The sequence below is a fragment of the Annulohypoxylon truncatum genome, assembly GCF_022578515.1.
Source record: "Annulohypoxylon truncatum strain CBS 140777 unplaced genomic scaffold F4807scaffold_36, whole genome shotgun sequence".
Classification (NCBI taxonomy): Eukaryota; Fungi; Ascomycota; class Sordariomycetes; order Xylariales; family Hypoxylaceae; genus Annulohypoxylon; species Annulohypoxylon truncatum.
In genome coordinates, this window is record NW_025953822.1 from 212267 (window position 1) to 229933 (window position 17667).

At 48.5% G+C, this 17667-nt stretch overlaps 8 protein-coding genes across 8 annotated transcripts; 3 read left to right on the top strand and 5 right to left on the bottom strand.

Moving 5' to 3' along the window:
• Positions 1–34: 34 nt before the first annotated feature.
• On the bottom strand, positions 35–1903 carry F4807DRAFT_440138 (anaphase-promoting complex, subunit 10-domain-containing protein). The gene is made up of 3 exons (XM_047999272.1): positions 1565–1903; positions 921–1182; positions 35–867 (listed from the first exon to the last, which is right to left on the bottom strand). The coding sequence occupies exons 1-3, from the start codon at positions 1785–1787 to the stop codon at positions 309–311; spliced, it is 1044 nt and encodes a 347-aa protein (XP_047850690.1). The 5' UTR covers positions 1788–1903; the 3' UTR covers positions 35–308.
• A 158-nt stretch (positions 1904–2061) lies between these two features.
• On the top strand, positions 2062–6059 carry F4807DRAFT_440141 (peptidase family M1-domain-containing protein). The gene is made up of 3 exons (XM_047999273.1): positions 2062–2462; positions 2549–5212; positions 5271–6059. The coding sequence occupies exons 2-3, from the start codon at positions 2607–2609 to the stop codon at positions 5884–5886; spliced, it is 3222 nt and encodes a 1073-aa protein (XP_047850691.1). The 5' UTR covers positions 2062–2462; positions 2549–2606; the 3' UTR covers positions 5887–6059.
• Positions 6060–6259: 200 nt separating this feature from the next.
• Positions 6260–9017, bottom strand: F4807DRAFT_440143 (uncharacterized protein). Its single transcript, XM_047999274.1, has 5 exons — positions 8439–9017; positions 8343–8370; positions 7741–8269; positions 7252–7685; positions 6260–7161 (listed from the first exon to the last, which is right to left on the bottom strand). Exons 1-5 carry the CDS (start codon positions 8630–8632, stop codon positions 6952–6954), a joined length of 1395 nt encoding a protein of 464 aa, XP_047850692.1. The 5' UTR covers positions 8633–9017; the 3' UTR covers positions 6260–6951.
• A 283-nt stretch (positions 9018–9300) lies between these two features.
• Positions 9301–10335, bottom strand: F4807DRAFT_440146 (uncharacterized protein). Its single transcript, XM_047999275.1, has 4 exons — positions 10081–10335; positions 9990–10021; positions 9828–9909; positions 9301–9772 (listed from the first exon to the last, which is right to left on the bottom strand). The coding sequence occupies exons 1-4, from the start codon at positions 10174–10176 to the stop codon at positions 9746–9748; spliced, it is 237 nt and encodes a 78-aa protein (XP_047850693.1). The 5' UTR covers positions 10177–10335; the 3' UTR covers positions 9301–9745.
• Positions 10336–10450: 115 nt separating this feature from the next.
• On the bottom strand, positions 10451–11539 carry F4807DRAFT_440149 (uncharacterized protein). Its single transcript, XM_047999276.1, has 2 exons — positions 10721–11539; positions 10451–10627 (listed from the first exon to the last, which is right to left on the bottom strand). Exon 1 carries the CDS (start codon positions 11285–11287, stop codon positions 11078–11080), a length of 210 nt encoding a protein of 69 aa, XP_047850694.1. The 5' UTR covers positions 11288–11539; the 3' UTR covers positions 10451–10627; positions 10721–11077.
• Positions 11540–12702: 1163 nt separating this feature from the next.
• F4807DRAFT_239946 (uncharacterized protein) lies at positions 12703–13728 on the top strand. The gene has a single exon (XM_047994272.1). The coding sequence runs from the start codon at positions 12772–12774 to the stop codon at positions 13579–13581; it is 810 nt and encodes a 269-aa protein (XP_047850695.1). The 5' UTR covers positions 12703–12771; the 3' UTR covers positions 13582–13728.
• Positions 13729–15173, bottom strand: F4807DRAFT_239945 (maintenance of mitochondrial structure and function-domain-containing protein). Its single transcript, XM_047994271.1, has 3 exons — positions 14867–15173; positions 14524–14795; positions 13729–14464 (listed from the first exon to the last, which is right to left on the bottom strand). Exons 1-3 carry the CDS (start codon positions 15048–15050, stop codon positions 13877–13879), a joined length of 1044 nt encoding a protein of 347 aa, XP_047850696.1. The 5' UTR covers positions 15051–15173; the 3' UTR covers positions 13729–13876.
• Positions 15174–16519: 1346 nt separating this feature from the next.
• On the top strand, positions 16520–17616 carry F4807DRAFT_463944 (adenylate kinase cytosolic; the record flags this gene model as incomplete). Its single annotated transcript, XM_048002044.1, has 4 exons — positions 16520–16664; positions 16772–16824; positions 16894–17048; positions 17166–17616. 4 exons carry the CDS (start codon positions 16520–16522, stop codon positions 17614–17616), a joined length of 804 nt encoding a protein of 267 aa, XP_047850697.1.
• Between the last annotated feature and the right edge of the window lie 51 nt (positions 17617–17667).

Below are 17667 nucleotides of genomic sequence, written 5' to 3' on the forward strand. Positions count from 1 at the left end.
ATTATCACGTTATAAAAAGAGCAGCGAAGAATCACATGGTTCAACCCTGTTTTTATTGGGGAACTGGGGCAGTGAATTGAAGGGGATTAAAGGTCGATCCGAAAACGAGATCACCTATCTGGTGTTGGGGAAATTTTAGGGACACTGTCGTCCTGCCTCGTAGCAATAAAAGGCACATGCTTTTCCGTTCCTTAATGCAATGTGAATCAAAAGCAACCATAGGGTATCATCAACCTGACCAACCGGTATCCCAGAACGCCTCCATGCCTTGAAATGTGAACTTGACTTATTAGACACTTGAGCTCCGTTCAGCGAATCTCGGGCTCCCTCATGAAATCGGGAATGGTCAGTCCACCGTCGCCGGGCGTGTACTTCTTGGCGCTCTCCTTGCGTTTCTTTTTAGCAGCCGCAATTCTTGACATCGCCTCTTCGTCGTGGTCGTGGATATTCATGAGCTCCATACGGTCATCGAAGTCGTCGATTGCCTCCACCATCTCCTCCAGAGGGTTGTTCTCCGCTGTATCGGCGGCGTCGTCTAGAGCGTAAACCTTGATTCCGCGAATGTGCGTGTCCTTGCCATTCTGGTGGTTCTCGAGAACGATGATACGAACAAACCAGCAGCACATTGAGTTACCGTCAGGGCCGCCGCCAGCTCCGGCGATGGGAACGTCGATCCAACCCTTGGGCGTGTTGAGCTCCATGGTTGTGAACGGAATAGTGAAGTTGGGGCTCCAACCACCATTGACCTGAATTTTAGTAGGCGTGTAACTCTCGTCGAGTTCGTAGTCCAAGTAGAGTCGGATGGCGCGAATCTCCACGCGCTTGATGAAGTGGATGTTCAATCGATGGGGCTGAGGGCCATCAGATCTAATGGGGATTTTGTTAGTAACGACGAAATATGGAGAGAAGTAATCACTTACTGCCAGAACTGGTTGACGTCATCATCGCGCAGCTCCTTGACACCACAACCGGGCTTGTAGCTGCTGACAGTGAAACTGGCGAGATTGCTAATCTCCTTCAAGCCGACTGCGGAGGCATCGAAAGGTGCATCTTCTTCGTGACCCTCCTCTTCATCTTCTTCACCGTCTTCCTCTCCGTTCTCTTGGTCATCCTCTTCGATACCGTCGGGACCATCATCACCAAGCTCAGTACGCTCGGTATCCTCTTCGGTTGCTGTGTGGTCTTCATATATTGCAATAGAATCGTCAGCTACACTTCCTTCAAGGTAGATCGCAGATGACGCGATAGATGGCGAAGTATCACGATCAGAATCACGACCACGATACGAGGGGAACAAATTTGCATTCGCCCAGAGAAGGGTTCTGGCATTCTGGATAGGACGGGGTGGACGATTGGGCGGTGACGGATCTTCATCGGTATCATCGGTATCATCGGTATACCAATCGGATTCCGAATCATCTTGGAAAATGGTGTCTCTTCGATTGGCAGCCATGGTAGATAAATCAACCTAGCGGTCAGGGAAGAGAGGAAGGTAAAAGTGAATGGTGGAGTTAGGAGGAATGGGTGTAGGATGAGAATATGAGAAGCTCAAAAACAAACTGACCTTGCGGAGTAGGAAATAAGTCAGGTCTGCCGGCATTTATGTCTGCGAAAGGCTCGGCAGGTCCTTGAATTCCGGCTCGGACTGGGTCTCCGGCGCGGCCCTGTGGTGGTCGGGAGACACGATCTGGTCCCCCTAGTCGTCGATGAAATTCCTCTTGTTGCTGGCGAAGGCTGGCAAGGTTTCTAGCCGAGCCGCCAATGTTTCGGATATCGTTGGGCTCCATTGTGAGACAGGTCAAAGAAAGACGGATTATAGGAAACGCCTTCAATTGAAAAGGCTAGATTTCATGAATGAGCGTGAATGAGTGAAAGTGAGTTGATGTCGTCCACAAAGTTGAACGTTGTGAAATTGTATTATGAGGAATTATATAAAACGGAATGTGATATTCTCGTTTTCTGACTAGCGTCAAATTTGATGGGTTGTACGAGATACGTATATGCATCTAAGCGCATGGTTTTCATTTAGACGTCATATCAATCTGACGTTTTAATCGCCCTTAACTTTTCAAATTCTTCCACCAAAATCTCTTTCTACACTTCAATCAACACTCCTACGCCTCAACTCGTTCGGCCTCACACTTAACATTTTCCAGGATTTCCGTCTGTAGTGCAAATATAATAGCCTTTCAATTGATCATCCGGGCCTTTTTCAGCTAGATTCCACAGCTACTTGTTTAGTTTTGCTAAGATAGGAAGCTGTTTTATGTTTCTATTGGGGAATCAAGTATTTGTTCACGTTATTAATTGCCAAGTATTTACTTACCCACATACATACCACCTTTTTATATTTATTTACATGATGATTGATACAATGTCCTCTATACTGATGTAATACGGGCCGTGTCATTTTGGGACTCTCGGTATAGTTACGAGAAGGTGAATGTTCTCCTTCATGTTAGGTTAGTAGTGGTCTCACCAAATTGAAGTTCTTCCCCCCTATAGGTGCATCCTGGACCAATTTTATAGCTAACATTAAATGGAAAAGCAAAGTGTAGGTAGATATTAGGTTTCTGGCGTCCCGATTCGACCTGACATCTGCGAGAATGGACATGATTGGTCAGGTCTGCCGGCTAGTGGTCCCCCGATCTGGTACCACCGTTGCGTGGAATCTGGTGAGGGGCACTGCGGGCGGTGCGGAAGTACCTATAAGATCAGCGTCTAGAAGCTGTGTAACTTCTACCCGCAGCACATCTGCTGCATATTTCTCAAAACAATCAATGAGACAATACACTACCTACCGGTATACAACCTCTTCTAGCTCGACAATACCCGGACGAGTTGATTGCTTTTTTAAGTTATTGGATAAAAGTCACAGGACAGTTAAACCCTGTCGACGGTTTACTTCAACACCTGCCAATTTCGTCATCAGCTCGGCCAACCAAGCTCAAGATTCGCATCATCAATCTAAAGACAGACCCAGACAAACAGGACCCCACCTTGATTCATACCACAATACCACCGCACGTGTGTCTATTAGTAGCCGTGCTAATACCAAGAACAACATTAACACCCGACACCGCAACCGCTTCTTCAACCACTCTTTCAGCCGTCTCTTCTCTTCATCGTCCAGACTCTCTTGTTCGGCCATCATCCCTTCATCCATCATGGCAGACCGAGACGTTCTCCCCTCTACCGTCACCCCTTCTCATTATGACCTCAACATCTCCTCCCTGAACTTTAAAGACTGGTCGTACAATGGAAACGTGACCATCAATGTTTCTATTACTGAACCTGTCAAGGAGATTGTTATCAACTCTATTGAGCTCAAGTTACTTACTGCTAAGATCACGCCTGACTCCACCAAGCCTACACAATCCCAAGAGACCACTACGTTTAACTACGATGAGAAGAAGCAACGGGCCACCCTCGTCTTCGCTGACGAGGTACCGGCCTCGCAACTGGCTACTCTTCAGATTACTTTTCAGGGAATCATGAACAACGACATGGCTGGCTTCTACCGAAGCAAATATAAGCCTGTCGTCCCCGCAGCCGCTTCAGTACCTAGAGACGATACCTTCCACTACATGTTGAGCACTCAGTTCGAAGCCTGCGATGCCCGCCGAGCTTTCCCTTGTTTTGACGAGCCACGATTAAAGGCAACTTTCGACCTTCAGATCGAAATACCGGAGGATCAGGTTGCCTTGTCTAACATGCCTGCCAAGAGCTCTTCTAAGACTCGTGATGGTTTTGTATCGGTTGCCTTTGAACGAACCCCGGTCATGAGCACTTACCTTTTGGCCTGGGCGGTTGGAGACTTCGAGTACGTCGAAGCCTTTACCGAACGCAAGTACAATGGCAAGCAGATTCCCGTGCGTGTCTACACTACTCGTGGGCTGAAGGAGCAAGGTCGATTCGCTTTAGAACACGCGCCGAAGACCATTGACTTGTTTTCTGAGAGCTTCGGTATCGATTATCCTCTTCCAAAGTCTGACTTGCTCGCCGTCCACGAGTTTACGCATGGAGCAATGGAAAACTGGGGTCTCGTAACCTATCGTACGACAGCTGTCCTTTTCGACGAGAAGACCTCAGATGCTAGATACAAGAACCGTGTTGCATACGTCGTTGCCCACGAATTGGCTCATCAATGGTTTGGCAATCTTGTTACCATGGATTGGTGGGACGAGCTTTGGCTGAACGAATCTTTTGCCACTTGGGCAGGTTGGTACGCCGTCAACGAGTTCCATCCCGACTGGCAAGTTTGGGCCCAATTCGTGAACGAGGGAATGGAAATGGCCTTCAAGCTCGATGGAATGCGTGCGTCCCACCCTGTTCACGTCCCGGTCAAAGATGCTTTAGATGTAAACCAGATCTTTGACCATATCAGTTATCTCAAGGGATGCTCTACATTGCGAATGCTGGTCAGCCAACTCGGAGAGAAGACTTTCCTCCAGGGAGTTGGCGCATATTTAAGGAAGCACGCTTACGGCAATGCTAAGACCGAATATCTCTGGCAGGCACTAACCGAGGCCTCCGGAACCGACGTTAATGGCCTGATGGGCAACTGGATAGAGAAGATTGGACATCCGTTGTTGACCGTCGCTGAGGAGCCAGGTCAGATATCGATTAAGCAGAATCGATACCTCTCGACTGGTGATGTAAAGCCAGAAGAGGACGAGACCGTATGGTGGGTGCCGCTGTCGTTACAGGGCAAGGTCGGACAGCAGGATATCCAGAGATTTGCTCTTACTGAGAAGAGCACAACAATCCGTGACATCGATAACGACTTCTACAAGATCAACAGCAACGCCACCGGCTTCTACCGAACCAACTACCCCCCAGCACGTCTTGCGAAGCTTAGCACCCAACTCGATCGTCTAAGCAACGAAGACAAGATCTCTATCATTGGTTCCGCGGCGGACTTGGCATTTTCTGGTTATGGCACCACCCCTGCCCTTCTCTCTTTCATTAAGGGTTTTGGAGGTGAGACCAACCACCTTGTTTGGGCACAGGTCCTAGATTCCGTTGGACTAGTCAAGACCATCTTTGGAGACGATGACGAAATCAAGCGCGGCCTAGAGCAGTTTATTCTTAAGCTTGTCAGCAATGCTGTGGAGAAGATTGGATGGGAGTTCCCAGAAGGCGAGGACTATCTCACAGGCCTGCTACGTAAGCGACTTCTGCTTAGCGCTGCAGCAAACGGCCACCAGGGGTAAGTTATCTGTTTCCTAAAGAACCCCGCCATATTCATTAGCTAATCAATAATTCAGAGTAACCGAGAAGGCGAAGTCGTTGTTCGACTCCTGGGTTGAGAAGGGAACCCCTCTACATCCGAACCTAAGAACCGTAGTCTACCGTACCGCAGTCAAGACTGACCCGGCCAAGGCAGTGGAGGTCCTCAAGAAAGAATGGTACACCGGTGCATCCATCGACGGCAAGGAAGTCTGTCTAGCCTCATTAGGCCACGTCCGCGACCCCGAAATCATCTCCAAGAGCCTCCTTCCCTTCAACTGCGACCTGTCACCACCCGCGCCCCCATCGGAGTCCGTACCATCGGGCGACATGCATTCCCTCGGCAGCGCCCTATCAACGAACTCCGTCGCACGCCCCATCCAGTGGAAGTACATCCAGGACAACTGGGAGAAGCTGACGACCAAGATGGCCAACCCGGTCGTCCTGGACCGCTTCGTCAAGCTCACTCTGCAGAGGTTCACGGATGCTAAGTACATCGACGAGATCGATGCCTTCTTCAAGGACAAGGACACTAGCGCCTTCGACCGCACCCTCGAGCAGGTAAAGGATGCTATTCGTGGCCGCGCCGCTTACCGCGAAAGAGATGCTAAGGTCATCAAGGAGTGGCTAAGCGCGAACGGGTATCTCCAATAGAAGGAGATGCATGGATGGCGGAGAGTGAGCACATCCCACATACTCAGGATGACATGCATACTTAAGAATCCCACAGACAGTCCTGCGCCGTAGGGATTCGGCCGCGGTGTCGAGGTGTAGATAGCTTCGAGGCGGAAAAGCATTACAATAAATAAATCAAATATATTGTGAAACGAAATGTCTTTATATTCCCATCTTATTAGCTGGACTTCACATGTAGATTTGCCATCCATGGCATGCTGTCGCGCTATTCATCACGCATTCTCCTCGGTAAGACCCTCGTAACGTCCGCGTTATATATGCCATGGTAAAGACAAGCTCTATCCATGTACGCAGATGAATTACTCATACTAGAGTCTGTTGTTTTACCTACATTTTTGACTTATCTCAACATATGAGCGGTTACCGAAGGTTAGACACATAAGAACTACTTACCTACGCGACTCAGCAATTCAGGTTTAACCAAGCCCTTTGTTCGCCTCTTAAGCTACTCACTACTCTCTTTGGCTTTTAGTTCATACCAACCCCCTCCCACCCCATCTACACATTTAATAAGGATCAAATCGAAAGAGTCAAACGTAAGAAACGAAGCACGTCTCCTATCACGTCGTCATAGTGCACACGCCGGGAAAAAAAGAAGTGAGGAAAAAAAGGAGTATCATGGTCATCGTGTCATTAACCATTGACTCCAGCCAACTTTTTCGCGTGTCGTAAATGCTAGCAAGGCTTTTTGGTACAGACAAACACCTGGAATTCCCTTCCTACCAGCCGCAGACCCGTTGCGGAAATGCCGACGCCGGTTCGTTTCCACTGTACTCCATTCCCTCCTGAAATCAGAGGGCAAATACGATGCAGTAGACGTCCCACCAGTTCCCTTTTTACAAAATACATATGCACTTCCGTAAACTAGTGCCGTTCCGTCGAGTGTTCTCCCCTACAACCAGGTGGGTGGGGTCCGGATGTAGTTGAGAGCAAAGAAGATGATCGCCACGATTCTCTAGCCAGGAGCCGATCCCGAGAGATGCGACAGTAAGACCGCGGTGGATAAGTATGGGATTGAATCCTCTACGATTCCTCAGTTCGAGGCCTTCCGCCACGCTGACCGCCGCGACCGCGTCCGCGACCACGACCTCGTCCCTCACCATGTCCTCGGTAGCCGCCTCGGTGGAAGTCGCCTCGGCCGCGCCCTCGGTAGCCACCTTCACGGTCACCTCGTTGGGGTCGGTTGCGCAGGACTTGGTGGAATCCGTCGTTTGCGTCGGCTGGAGCACGTGCCTGAGTAGGAGTTAGCAATACTCTAACCTAAAAATTGACCCTTCCTAAAATGACAAGGAAGAGGACAATGATAATCTCCGGTTAACTAACCTGAGGAGGGTTCTCGGGCTGTTCGTCAGCCCAAGATTGGACGTTCCCGGCGGATGCGGGAGTCGCGGTTAGACCAGTATCGGTCTCGGTAGGGTCACGAGGGACTTTAACCCAGTCTTCCTGGGAAACGGAAGCGCTTAAATCGTTGCTCTGGTCCCATTGAGACTCAGCTGCAGCATTAGCAGCGTTGTCACCGACGTCATTGTTCGCGGGCACGTCCGAGCTGGCGGTCGACTTTTCGGTATGGCCGTTAGTCAACGGGGCGGTGGTGCCGTTACTGTCGATTTCAGTAAGGCCGGCATTGGCAACGGTCGGGTCGGTGCCATTGACCGCACCAGCCTCACCAACGGCTTCCGCCTGCTCGGCTGCGGCAGCTGCTTCGAGGGCAGCGATTTGGGCAGCATGGGCCTCAGCGGCAGCCTTGACCTGACCAACTGTGAAAGGATTAACTGGGGAAATAAAGGTATAATATATATCATCAAAACTCACAAGTCGTCTGAAGTTGGTCTCCAGAAACGCCGAACGTAGTCTCTTCCGATCCCTCAATAAGTTTGATCATAGTCGAAACTGCATTCTCATCACCAGAGTATACATTGAGAAGGACGCCCTCCAAAGCCATGTTCTCGTCGGAAGTAGGGTCGGCTTCCTCGGTTCGTCGAGCTGCAGCCAATCGAAGGAACTGCGACAAAACGAGGAGACTATCGTGCTTGATGTTCTTGGCGTCAGCCGCAGCTTGCTTCTTGACTTCATCAACCGCATCGGCTTTTTCCTTCTCAAACTTCTCGGAGAGAGATTTCTCTAAGCTAGCCTTCTCGACAGCGAAGCGGGATCGATAGTCCTCGTCAACTTTCTTGTACTGGGCTAGCTGCTCCTCCAGCTGAGCGAGCTGAGATTCAAGGTGGGGCTTCTTCAGGCGCTGGGCGCGCTGGTCGACATTGATGATCTTCTCCTCGACGAGCTGATCCAACGACTTGTCCTTGTGCTGATCGATCAAGGCATCCGTCTTGGAGGCGTTGGTCTAAAGGGGAAACATAGTTAGATACAAGCTACTGGAGGTTGTATAGAAGTAGATATAACGCATGCAAACTTACGATCTTCTTGTTAAGGTTGCGGATGTTCCTATTAATCAGGTAGATTAGCACGAAGAAGAGTAGGTAATCAGCTGGCGCTGGCGAGGTTAGACCTACTTCTGAAGCTCTCGAATATATGCGTTCTCAGAAGTGTCATCCTGACCATCTTGGCCGGCGACGGAAGCGGGTTTATCGGGGATAGACAAAGCGGACGGGGCAGGCGATTCGGTACGAATCGCCCTAGCCTTCTTCTTCTTCGCAGACTTAGACTCCGTCTGCACGGGAGGGTTTTGTACAGCAGAGGAAGGCATAGTAAAAAGGAATGAGGTGATCGTCCGTAGGAAAAAAAGGTTGTCGTTAGTGGGATTTGTGGAGGAGCTTGTTTGCTCGCCTTGGCGTATTTTTTACACTTTCAAGGTTCGTGATTAAAAACGGGCAACGGGCGTGAGTAAAAATAGTAGATGATGAAAATGCAAGCGCAGGTATGTCTTTTGTATGCAGGTTTCTAGGTTGCAGGTTGCGTTAGGTAACAGTAGGAGAATAGGTAGAAAGTCGTATAGACAAGGCGAAGTAGTGTCAATATGTAGGTTCAGGTAGGAAAGGCGAATTGAAGATGGTGAGAGCTGGAGAGGTCGTTGTTTGGTTGGTTGTAGATGGGTAGAAGTGGATGTTGTTTTTCTGCAAGTGTGAGTTTTTGGGTTTCGGGTCAAAAAGTTCAGATCGGTTTTTTTTCCTTTCGTCAGGGTTAAGGTTAGCCTTAGCTTCTTAGGCCCCAATGCGGCGCCCACAAACGGTCCCCAGGTAAGCCCCACACTAGCACGCGGCGCGCCCTAGCTTGCGGTAGCCTAGCACTTGTATGGAAGTGTTTGGTGCCTTGTACCCACTCGGCGAAACCTACAGAAACCCTAGGAATTGTGTACCTACCTATTTTCACAAATTATCTCATTAGATGTACTTAGGTACATGCAAGCACACGATATGAACTTCAACACTACCAGAGGCAATCTGCATTGGCTTCCTTTCATGATTTAGTTGTGTATATACAGCTGCCTCGGGTATTATCATAATTGATATGGTTCTTAGTGCTTCAAGCTCGAGGCAAGAATCGCGCCAGAGTTTGTCAATATACATACGAGAATGTTATACGTAAGGTTGAGTATGCATACAGCATCTTTACTACCAAAATTGACTGTTGCTATTCACCCCATTCTGTCTGTTTGAAAGCTAGGTTCCCTGTGATGCCCCTGGTATACTTGATCTACGTTGCCGTGAGACCGAATAAGTAGACAAGTTGATGACAGCAAGGCACCAAATATGTATTCGCACCACGGGCCCATATCCTTCATTAGTCAAATCGAAGAATATCGTGGATTACGTTAGTTATTCGTGGTTTCAACACATTTAGTATGTAGGCTTGTTGTGTTTCACCCCTTAAACTTGGCCAGAGTATCCTTTACCTAGATCAGTCAATAGTTCCAGCAAAGGGGTCATATATAGCAAACTAACCGCAGTAGCTTTCTTGACGCTCCTGGCACTAATACCCCTTTCTCCGGCTTGTTTTGCATCGATGGCTGCCTCCTTCATGAGTCTATTTAATGCCATTAGCACACGAAGAGAAAGATGATAAGAATAGTACGTATTCTTCGGGACTGAGACTAGAAGCCTTACGTTTGCATGAAGAGTACGTAGTCGAGGAACATCTGTAGTGCATATTAGCTAGAGCGCGTCACGCGACTGGTACAGAGCAGGCCAGCCCTACCATGACATCGACGTTTTTGCTAACGTTGCATTTTGAATGAGCCTTGACAATCTTCTTTACTGTTGCCCTCGGGTACATCTTCTGCCCAGGAGCCATCTTGAATGTCGAGTTCAAGCCTTGTCGGCTTGGGGGTAGAATTTTGGATGTTTTGTATTGATTCGGTACCTATTTTGAAGATGTTTAGATGGTTGTAATTTGGACCAATCGGCACTAGTGGGTAGCTGTCACCGTGCTCAGGTAAGACGGGAAGTACCGATAGCCCTGTATATGCAAAGGTACGTATTTTGGGAGCTTGGGCCATTCACCCCACCCTTAGTTGACTTGCAGCTTCCGTGGTGACGAAATGGGGCAGATCTAATTTGGGGGTCACATTGTCCACTTCAACTTCAACTCTTTCTCTGTTTTCACAATAACATTGACCTCGGGTACTTACATACATGAATCAGCAAGGCAGACCGCTACAATCAAATGTAGAAGTCGCACCCTGATCGACGAACCCAGATCTCATTTATCGTGGTAAAGGGCAAAGTCGAGGCTTCCTTCCCCGGTTAGCTATTACGTCACTCATCCTACACCTCGTCGTCCGACAAAGCCGAGATATAGATGAATTGCTAATCGATGTTTGTCGGAAAACATATAGCAGCTTTTCATTGGCTAGGTATTTGAAACATTCTGCACTTGGTAGAATTTCGAATGCAAGACATTTACAACATGAAACCGGTGTGCTATTAATATCTTCTTCATATGAATACGGCCATGACAACGGAGATTCATATTTTCATATTGTGAAATATCCATGAAAATACTGATATTTCGAAGGCCTCCTTCCTATTGCCCGCCTTTGCCTTCATCATGGTGCTTCGCTGTCGTTCCGCTCTTTGCGGTAACCCTCGGCGCAACAGGTACTATACTACATATATGAGACGAGTCAGCAACGTGGTTTTCGATTGCTAATGTAAACACACAAGTTGATCTACTCTAACTTCAAATGCGAAAATTATAGAGATGATACTAGGCTTACAACTCCATAACAAGGGGAAGTTTGGCACGAATAGCCTGAACATGTGATGCAGCCGGGAAAGCAACAATAGGCCTGGTATCGTCGTGCCTGAAGCCTGGCTAACAGAATCGGCTCGGAATTAATGAGATGAGCGAACAAGGCAACCGCCATGACAAGGAGGACGTAGAGTTTAGCTAGAGAATACATGAGGGCCTCTTTCTATGTAATACTGATTTTGTATTTAGGGTGATTTATCAGGTAAATGTAAGTATTTATTATTAAGCAATTCACTACGATTGATTCTCAAACAGTTTACAGATAAACTGAAAGACTTGAGACACTGGAGCGCTTAACCATTTTAAAGGAAGTACTCTTCTCTACCTACCTACATCAAACAATCTAGATAGGATATGAGCACGTTGGTTACATGATGAATAGGGGTTGATGCGAATGTCTGACACCATTTTGATTGAACTTGAGCATTGGTCCTATTCAATTCCAACTCCTCTCAGTCATCCAAATTCGCTCATCACGGAATTACGTGACTTTGTGATACCTAATCAAACAAGTGATTCAAGCTCACCTATGCTGCATCAGAACTTAAGCTAAACTGACGAGAAAAGTCGTTCAGCGAACTGTTTGCTCTTCCCTAGAAATAATTTATCCACCTGACACGAGCGAAATGGCAAGCCGGTGACATACTTGCAGATCTATGCTATGTTGTAGTATGTGAGTGCACGGGTCAGCCAACTAAGGGTTATATCAACATTACGAGGCTTCTCAAGTCTTTACTCTAAAGATGGTAGTGATCGAATGGCGAGAATTCGACTGCTGGGAAGAATAGTCTAACCTAAGGACCTGTACGATTCGGTATCGTACTTGGTAGACGATTCTAAAGAACCGGAAGCTACCTAGGTTGAAGCAATCAGATTATATGAGAATTATGAGGTCTAGAGGGCGACCATCACTAATTGTTATTCCCTGGCTGCCATGCCAATGAAAGTTCACTATCGCCTCCTTGAGCAGAGACTTCCACATGCCTAGGTGTTAAGAGGTCTGGCGAGATCAAAGTGTAGCCCATTGAAGACCTGTTGATAACTAGCCTCGGAGCAGAGGAGACAAAGACCTAATCATGAAGAGCAGCTTCAAGGACTAAACCGCTATTATTAGCTCATGTTTCCTGGGCCATGTTTGATGGAGAAGTCGCCTTTCGATGAGGCATACCAAGGTGTAAAACCAGATAGACAGTTCACACTAGCAAGGTTACTTTACCCTCCATTTATATTAAATTAAAGCTAGATCTCAGAAAGTATAATTAACTCCTCAGGTAAAGGTACAACAATGTCTGTATTGCCTTCGACTTAGACCCAATTCTGTTCTTGGGCAGCTTGAGACATGTGATATAACTTACTTTACTACATAAACAAAGATTGTAGATGTAGATAGAATACTATGTCGACTTCAGAAGAGAAAGAGCGTTCTGACTTATATACTAAGTACCTCAAGGAGAGGCAGCCCCTAATCCCAGCATATACCTATGTTCCCCCCTTTCCCACGCAATTACTTTACAGTCCAAAGCACAGTGTCATACGGTATCCTTTCACTCACCTAACTTTCTTTCACTTATATCTAAACCACCGCCTCATCTACATTATCACCACCCGAAGCCTCTAACACTTCCACGAAAGAGGATGAACCAACCAGTACCGACACCGCGACAATTCCTAACATCCCTCATAAACAGCCTCACCTCAATCCCCATCCCCCCTACCACCACACCCTCCACCACCGCGATCCCAAGCGCAGGAGCATCAAACCCACTCAAGCTCATCCCACCCGCCCACCGACCTCTCCTCACAACCCTCTACACACTGTATCCCCTAACCCTCCTCCCAGCGCTAGACCTGCTAGACCGCCGCCTCGCCACACGCGTCATCGTCAGCGCCTCCCCGCACCAACCCGAGACGGGAGCGGGAAAAGACCCAGCACAACCACCATCGTCTTCACCATCACCGCCGGGCTCCGATAAAGAAACGCCGCCGCCGCCGACATTCTACATCGTCCGCTCCGCACAGCCGCAGCACCCGCGCCGCGGCGAATCTTCCACCTCCACCTCTTCATCAGCAGGTCTATCCTACGTCGTGCGCCTCAGCGCCTGGAACTGTACATGCGCGGCCTTCGCCTTCGCCGCCTTCCCGCGCGAGGAGCGGGGCCCTTATCCGCATCCGCATCCGCATCCGCATTCCTATCTCGCCTCCCCCTCCCCATCTTCTCTTTCTCCTTCTCCTTATCCTAGCTCCGGGCCGACGGGGGACGGCGGATGGGAGTTCGGGGCCCTGAGCGCGGACGGTGTGGAAGGAAGCGGGATTGCCGGGGTTCCTTGCTGCAAGCACTTGCTCGCGTGCGTGCTGGCCGAGAGGTGGGGTGCTTTGCTGGGCGGGTATGTGGATGAGAGGGTTGTGGGGAGGGAGGAGGGCGCGGGTTTGGTTGCTGATATCTGAGGAAGGGGTGGGAGGTGAGAGATGAGGTGTATGGCACGATATAATTATGAGTAACGATCTCACAAAGTGATGAGTTTTTACGTATAATAATATGACGGACAAAAGGAATAAGACACCTTAATCATAGCAAAATGAATCATCGTTCATCAGGCGATCATGAGTCTGATCAAACGTCTATAGATAGCATGCATGCATGAGGCGAACTCTGGCCTCGGAATGGACCTTTCCTCCCCAGTCTGGATAATGTACAATGGCCGAAGTGATTTATTATCCCGCGTATTCGTGATAGACTTCACTATTTCTTCTTTTCCTTTTCGCTACTCTTCTCTGCCGGCTCACCATTGACACCGTTGACGCTGCCCTCCTTCTTCTCCTTGTCTTCCTTACCCGTCGTCGCGGCAGCCTCTTCCTTCGCCTCCTTCTCTTCCTGTTGTTGCCGGTTCTGGATCTTGTTCTCGATGAGGTCGTGGAAGGCTGTGATGGCACGGATTAAGCTGCTAAGGTAGATGGCGAGGAGCTGGTCATTCGTCTTGACGCTCATCGCGTATGATAGTTCGCCTACGTTACCACCCTTTCCATCGGCGCTGGGTTTGGGTGTGGAGAGGTTGGGTAGAAGGTTGAAGATATCTTGGAGGTTGCCTAGGACCGCATGGTTTACTGGTAACTTGCCATCTTGGACTTTCTGGAGATAAGTCTGGATCTCGCGTAACCGGAGGTGTAGTCCTTGTAGTGACTGAAGCTGATTTGTGATACGGGTAGATAGAGTACCAATGGCTACGTCGCGGATATCTCGAAGTAAGTGCTCAACGCCAATTTCCTCCGCTTCTTCAGCTTCGATGGTGGATGGGGTGTGTACGAAGGTCTTGGATGTGGTTGTGCCGTCCTATACGTCATTCATATTAGTTTGTGGACCTTCCGCAGCTCTACTATGGAGCGACATACATCCTTGATCTCCTCCACTGCGAAGTATGCATCTGTTGGGACACCAGACTCTTTCGGTTGGACGTCAATGATGACTAGTAGAGGGTTGGGAGTGTATCGCTTGAATAGCTCATTGATCTCGAGATCGGATGCGCGTAGCTTGGGTCCGGAGTGGTACCAGCCTATTAACTTCTCTCGCGCGTTGACCTTCTTGAACATATCGTTCATGTTCTCAACGTAGTTATGATCTAAGAACCAGACTGACGGGTCGTCATTATCCTCCTCGAACGGAACTACAGAGAACAAATCCAGGTTAGTAATACTGATCCGGACTGTATAGACAACTTGAGGAAATGCGACCAACCTGCAAAGCTGTTTGATACTCGCACATTCTTCCCATCATTCTGACCCAGCAATACACCGACCACGCGCTTCCTGGTGCCTTTTGCTACTCGGTTGTAGTGGTCGACGACGGAGAGAAGAACTAATGGGGCGACGGTGACATTTTTATTCACGAAGGAGAGTGTCTCGGCTGTCGTAGTAGGCATCGTGAAGAGTAGAAATGTAGAAATGTGAAGAATTGAGTGATGCGATGGAAAGGAAGAAGCTTGCTACGAAACAGAACCGAGCTTGATGAAAGTTTACAAACAAGGTACGAGGTGAGAAGGCTGTCGTATGTGAGGCTGCCTTCCGCTCGAAACCCCGGTCAAGCTTAATTCTTGATTAGGGTTAGCGCTGAGCGGTTGAAGTACCTAAGTACCATGCACAGACCACCCAACTGGTGAGGCTGATTACTAATAATTCCTACCTAAGCCCGACTTCTCTACTAGATGTGGCTTGACTTGTGGCTGATATTGTATGTCCATTTTTATATCCATTTCTTGAAGATCCTCGCTTTTTCTGAAACCCCAACAAAAGGTCACACGGGTCGAGGATGGAATTGTCGGATCGTTGAACTATCCCAGCTGACTGAGGCATATTACATATATGCCATATACTAGCAGTCTTAGCATGTAGCTAGGAAAGGACGCCTTCCGCCCTATCGCCCCTATCCGCTGGGCCGAGTGAAAAGTCATAAGCTGATCTTGACTATATCTTGACTATCACTTGTTTGCTATATTTATAGGTATATACCTACGTGTCTTTTAAAGGATAGATCACTTCATGCTTATGGCGAGTAAGAGCCGCTAGAAACTAATATTATGATGTATAGAAGACTCTATATCTATAACATTGGATAATATTACACTCAGTTTACTAAGCAATGTTTCGATAAGTTGCTCAAAGTTACAACTTGATGCCGTTTCTATATCGTCTAACTCAGCGGTCTAACGGAAATAATCGCAATGTGTCCTCGAGTTCGTAGAAATATAGCCGAGTGCTAAAAGCGATACTTAGCCCGAATAAGTAAAGCGACACAACGTGGAGGAATACTGAAGCTGCCTCGGCGTCTGTAGCTCAAGGGGATTGCGGAATTACAGGCATTACTGGCAGGAGCTCCAGGTTGTTCGAGTGTCACGCCGCTAAAAAGCATGGGGGTATTTCCCCACTATCTTACCGCTGTACCTAGGCTATCAGCCACTGGGGAGCCCCAATTGTCTCCAATGGGCAATTGCTCAACCTTAGCTCTAGCACTTTAGTAGAAGAAGCAGTGAGGAAGTCGCAAAACCAACTTGGCAACCTATTCCCTGCTATTTGCCAAAAAATGGTTTCGAGCTAGGTACATGCCAACTAAGGTAGCTTACACAGGTCAGACAGGTACACATCCGGTACATTTTTTTCGAAAAAAGAATTCCCCGATCCCCGACCTCGCAGACAACCGCTGAACCTCGGACTTTCCAGCCTTTTTCAACATTTTGCAACTTACTACGCTCTTCCAACTCTTCCACCGACCTACTCCGTCACCTTCGCCTTGTCCTTCCCTTACTGTTATATCTCTCATTTTCTTAAGACTTACCCTGTCGCCTCTCTTTCCCGCCTTGGTCAGGCTTAATTGATTCCTTCCGAGCTCTTCAAAATGGGTGTAATCGACGATGAGATGAAGCGATTGCAGGACGTCGTGTCCGGATTGGAGGAGCGTGTAAGGCGCTTGGAACAGCGACAGGCTGGCGGTATATCTACTGAGAGCGTGCGCATGATTCTCATGGGTCCTCCTGGAGCTGGTATGTTCACGTTCCCGATATTACCGGGAAAATCGCTGGACTGGGATGTTTAAGCCTCAATTGGTCTTAATTGAGAGTTGCGCTGACCGAACTTTCGCGGTTTTTAGGAAAGGGAACGCAAGCGCCAAAGATAAAAGAAAAATTCGCCTGCTGCCATCTTGTGAGCTAGTCAATATTAAAGCGGTAGCTGTCGTGGATGCGGAACTAAATTGCTAACTGTTATGGCAAGGCCACTGGTGATATGCTCCGATCCCAAGTTGCCAAGAAGACCCCTCTTGGACGAGAAGCCAAGAAGATCATGGACGCTGGTGGTTTGGTCAGCGACGAGATCGTCATTGGCATGATCAAGGAGGAACTCGAGAACAACAAGGAATGCAAGGGCGGGTACGTTTTTATACCGCCCCGTTGATGTGCCAGTGCACGCGCATCCATGTGCCTGATAGCCTACGATCAGCACTACGCACTATTTTCGAGCTTTGGGTGTAACTAACCATGTTTCAGCTTCATCCTTGATGGTTTCCCTCGTACCGTCGCTCAAGCTGAGTCGCTCGACAAGATGCTGTCGGATAAGAACCAGAAGCTACAGCATGCTGTCGAGTTACAAATTGACGACGCTCTTCTGGTTGCGCGTATCACCGGTCGCTTAATTCACCCTGCCTCCGGCCGAAGCTACCACAGCACATTTAACCCCCCTAAAGTCCCCATGAAGGACGACATTACTGGCGAGCCTCTGATCCAGCGATCCGATGACAATGCCGAAGCACTGAAGAAGCGCCTGGTTACCTACCACAACCAGACTACTCCGGTCGTCGGATACTATAAGAACACCGGCATCTGGAAAGGTATCGATGCTAGCCAAGAACCTGGCCAGGTCTGGAATAGTTTATTGAGGATCTTCGACGACAAGAAGCCTAAGAGCGGTGGTATTCTCAGCAAATTAACTGGCCAATAAACCAGCGGTTTATCACATTTGCCCACAATCCTTGACATGGCTTCCCGAAGC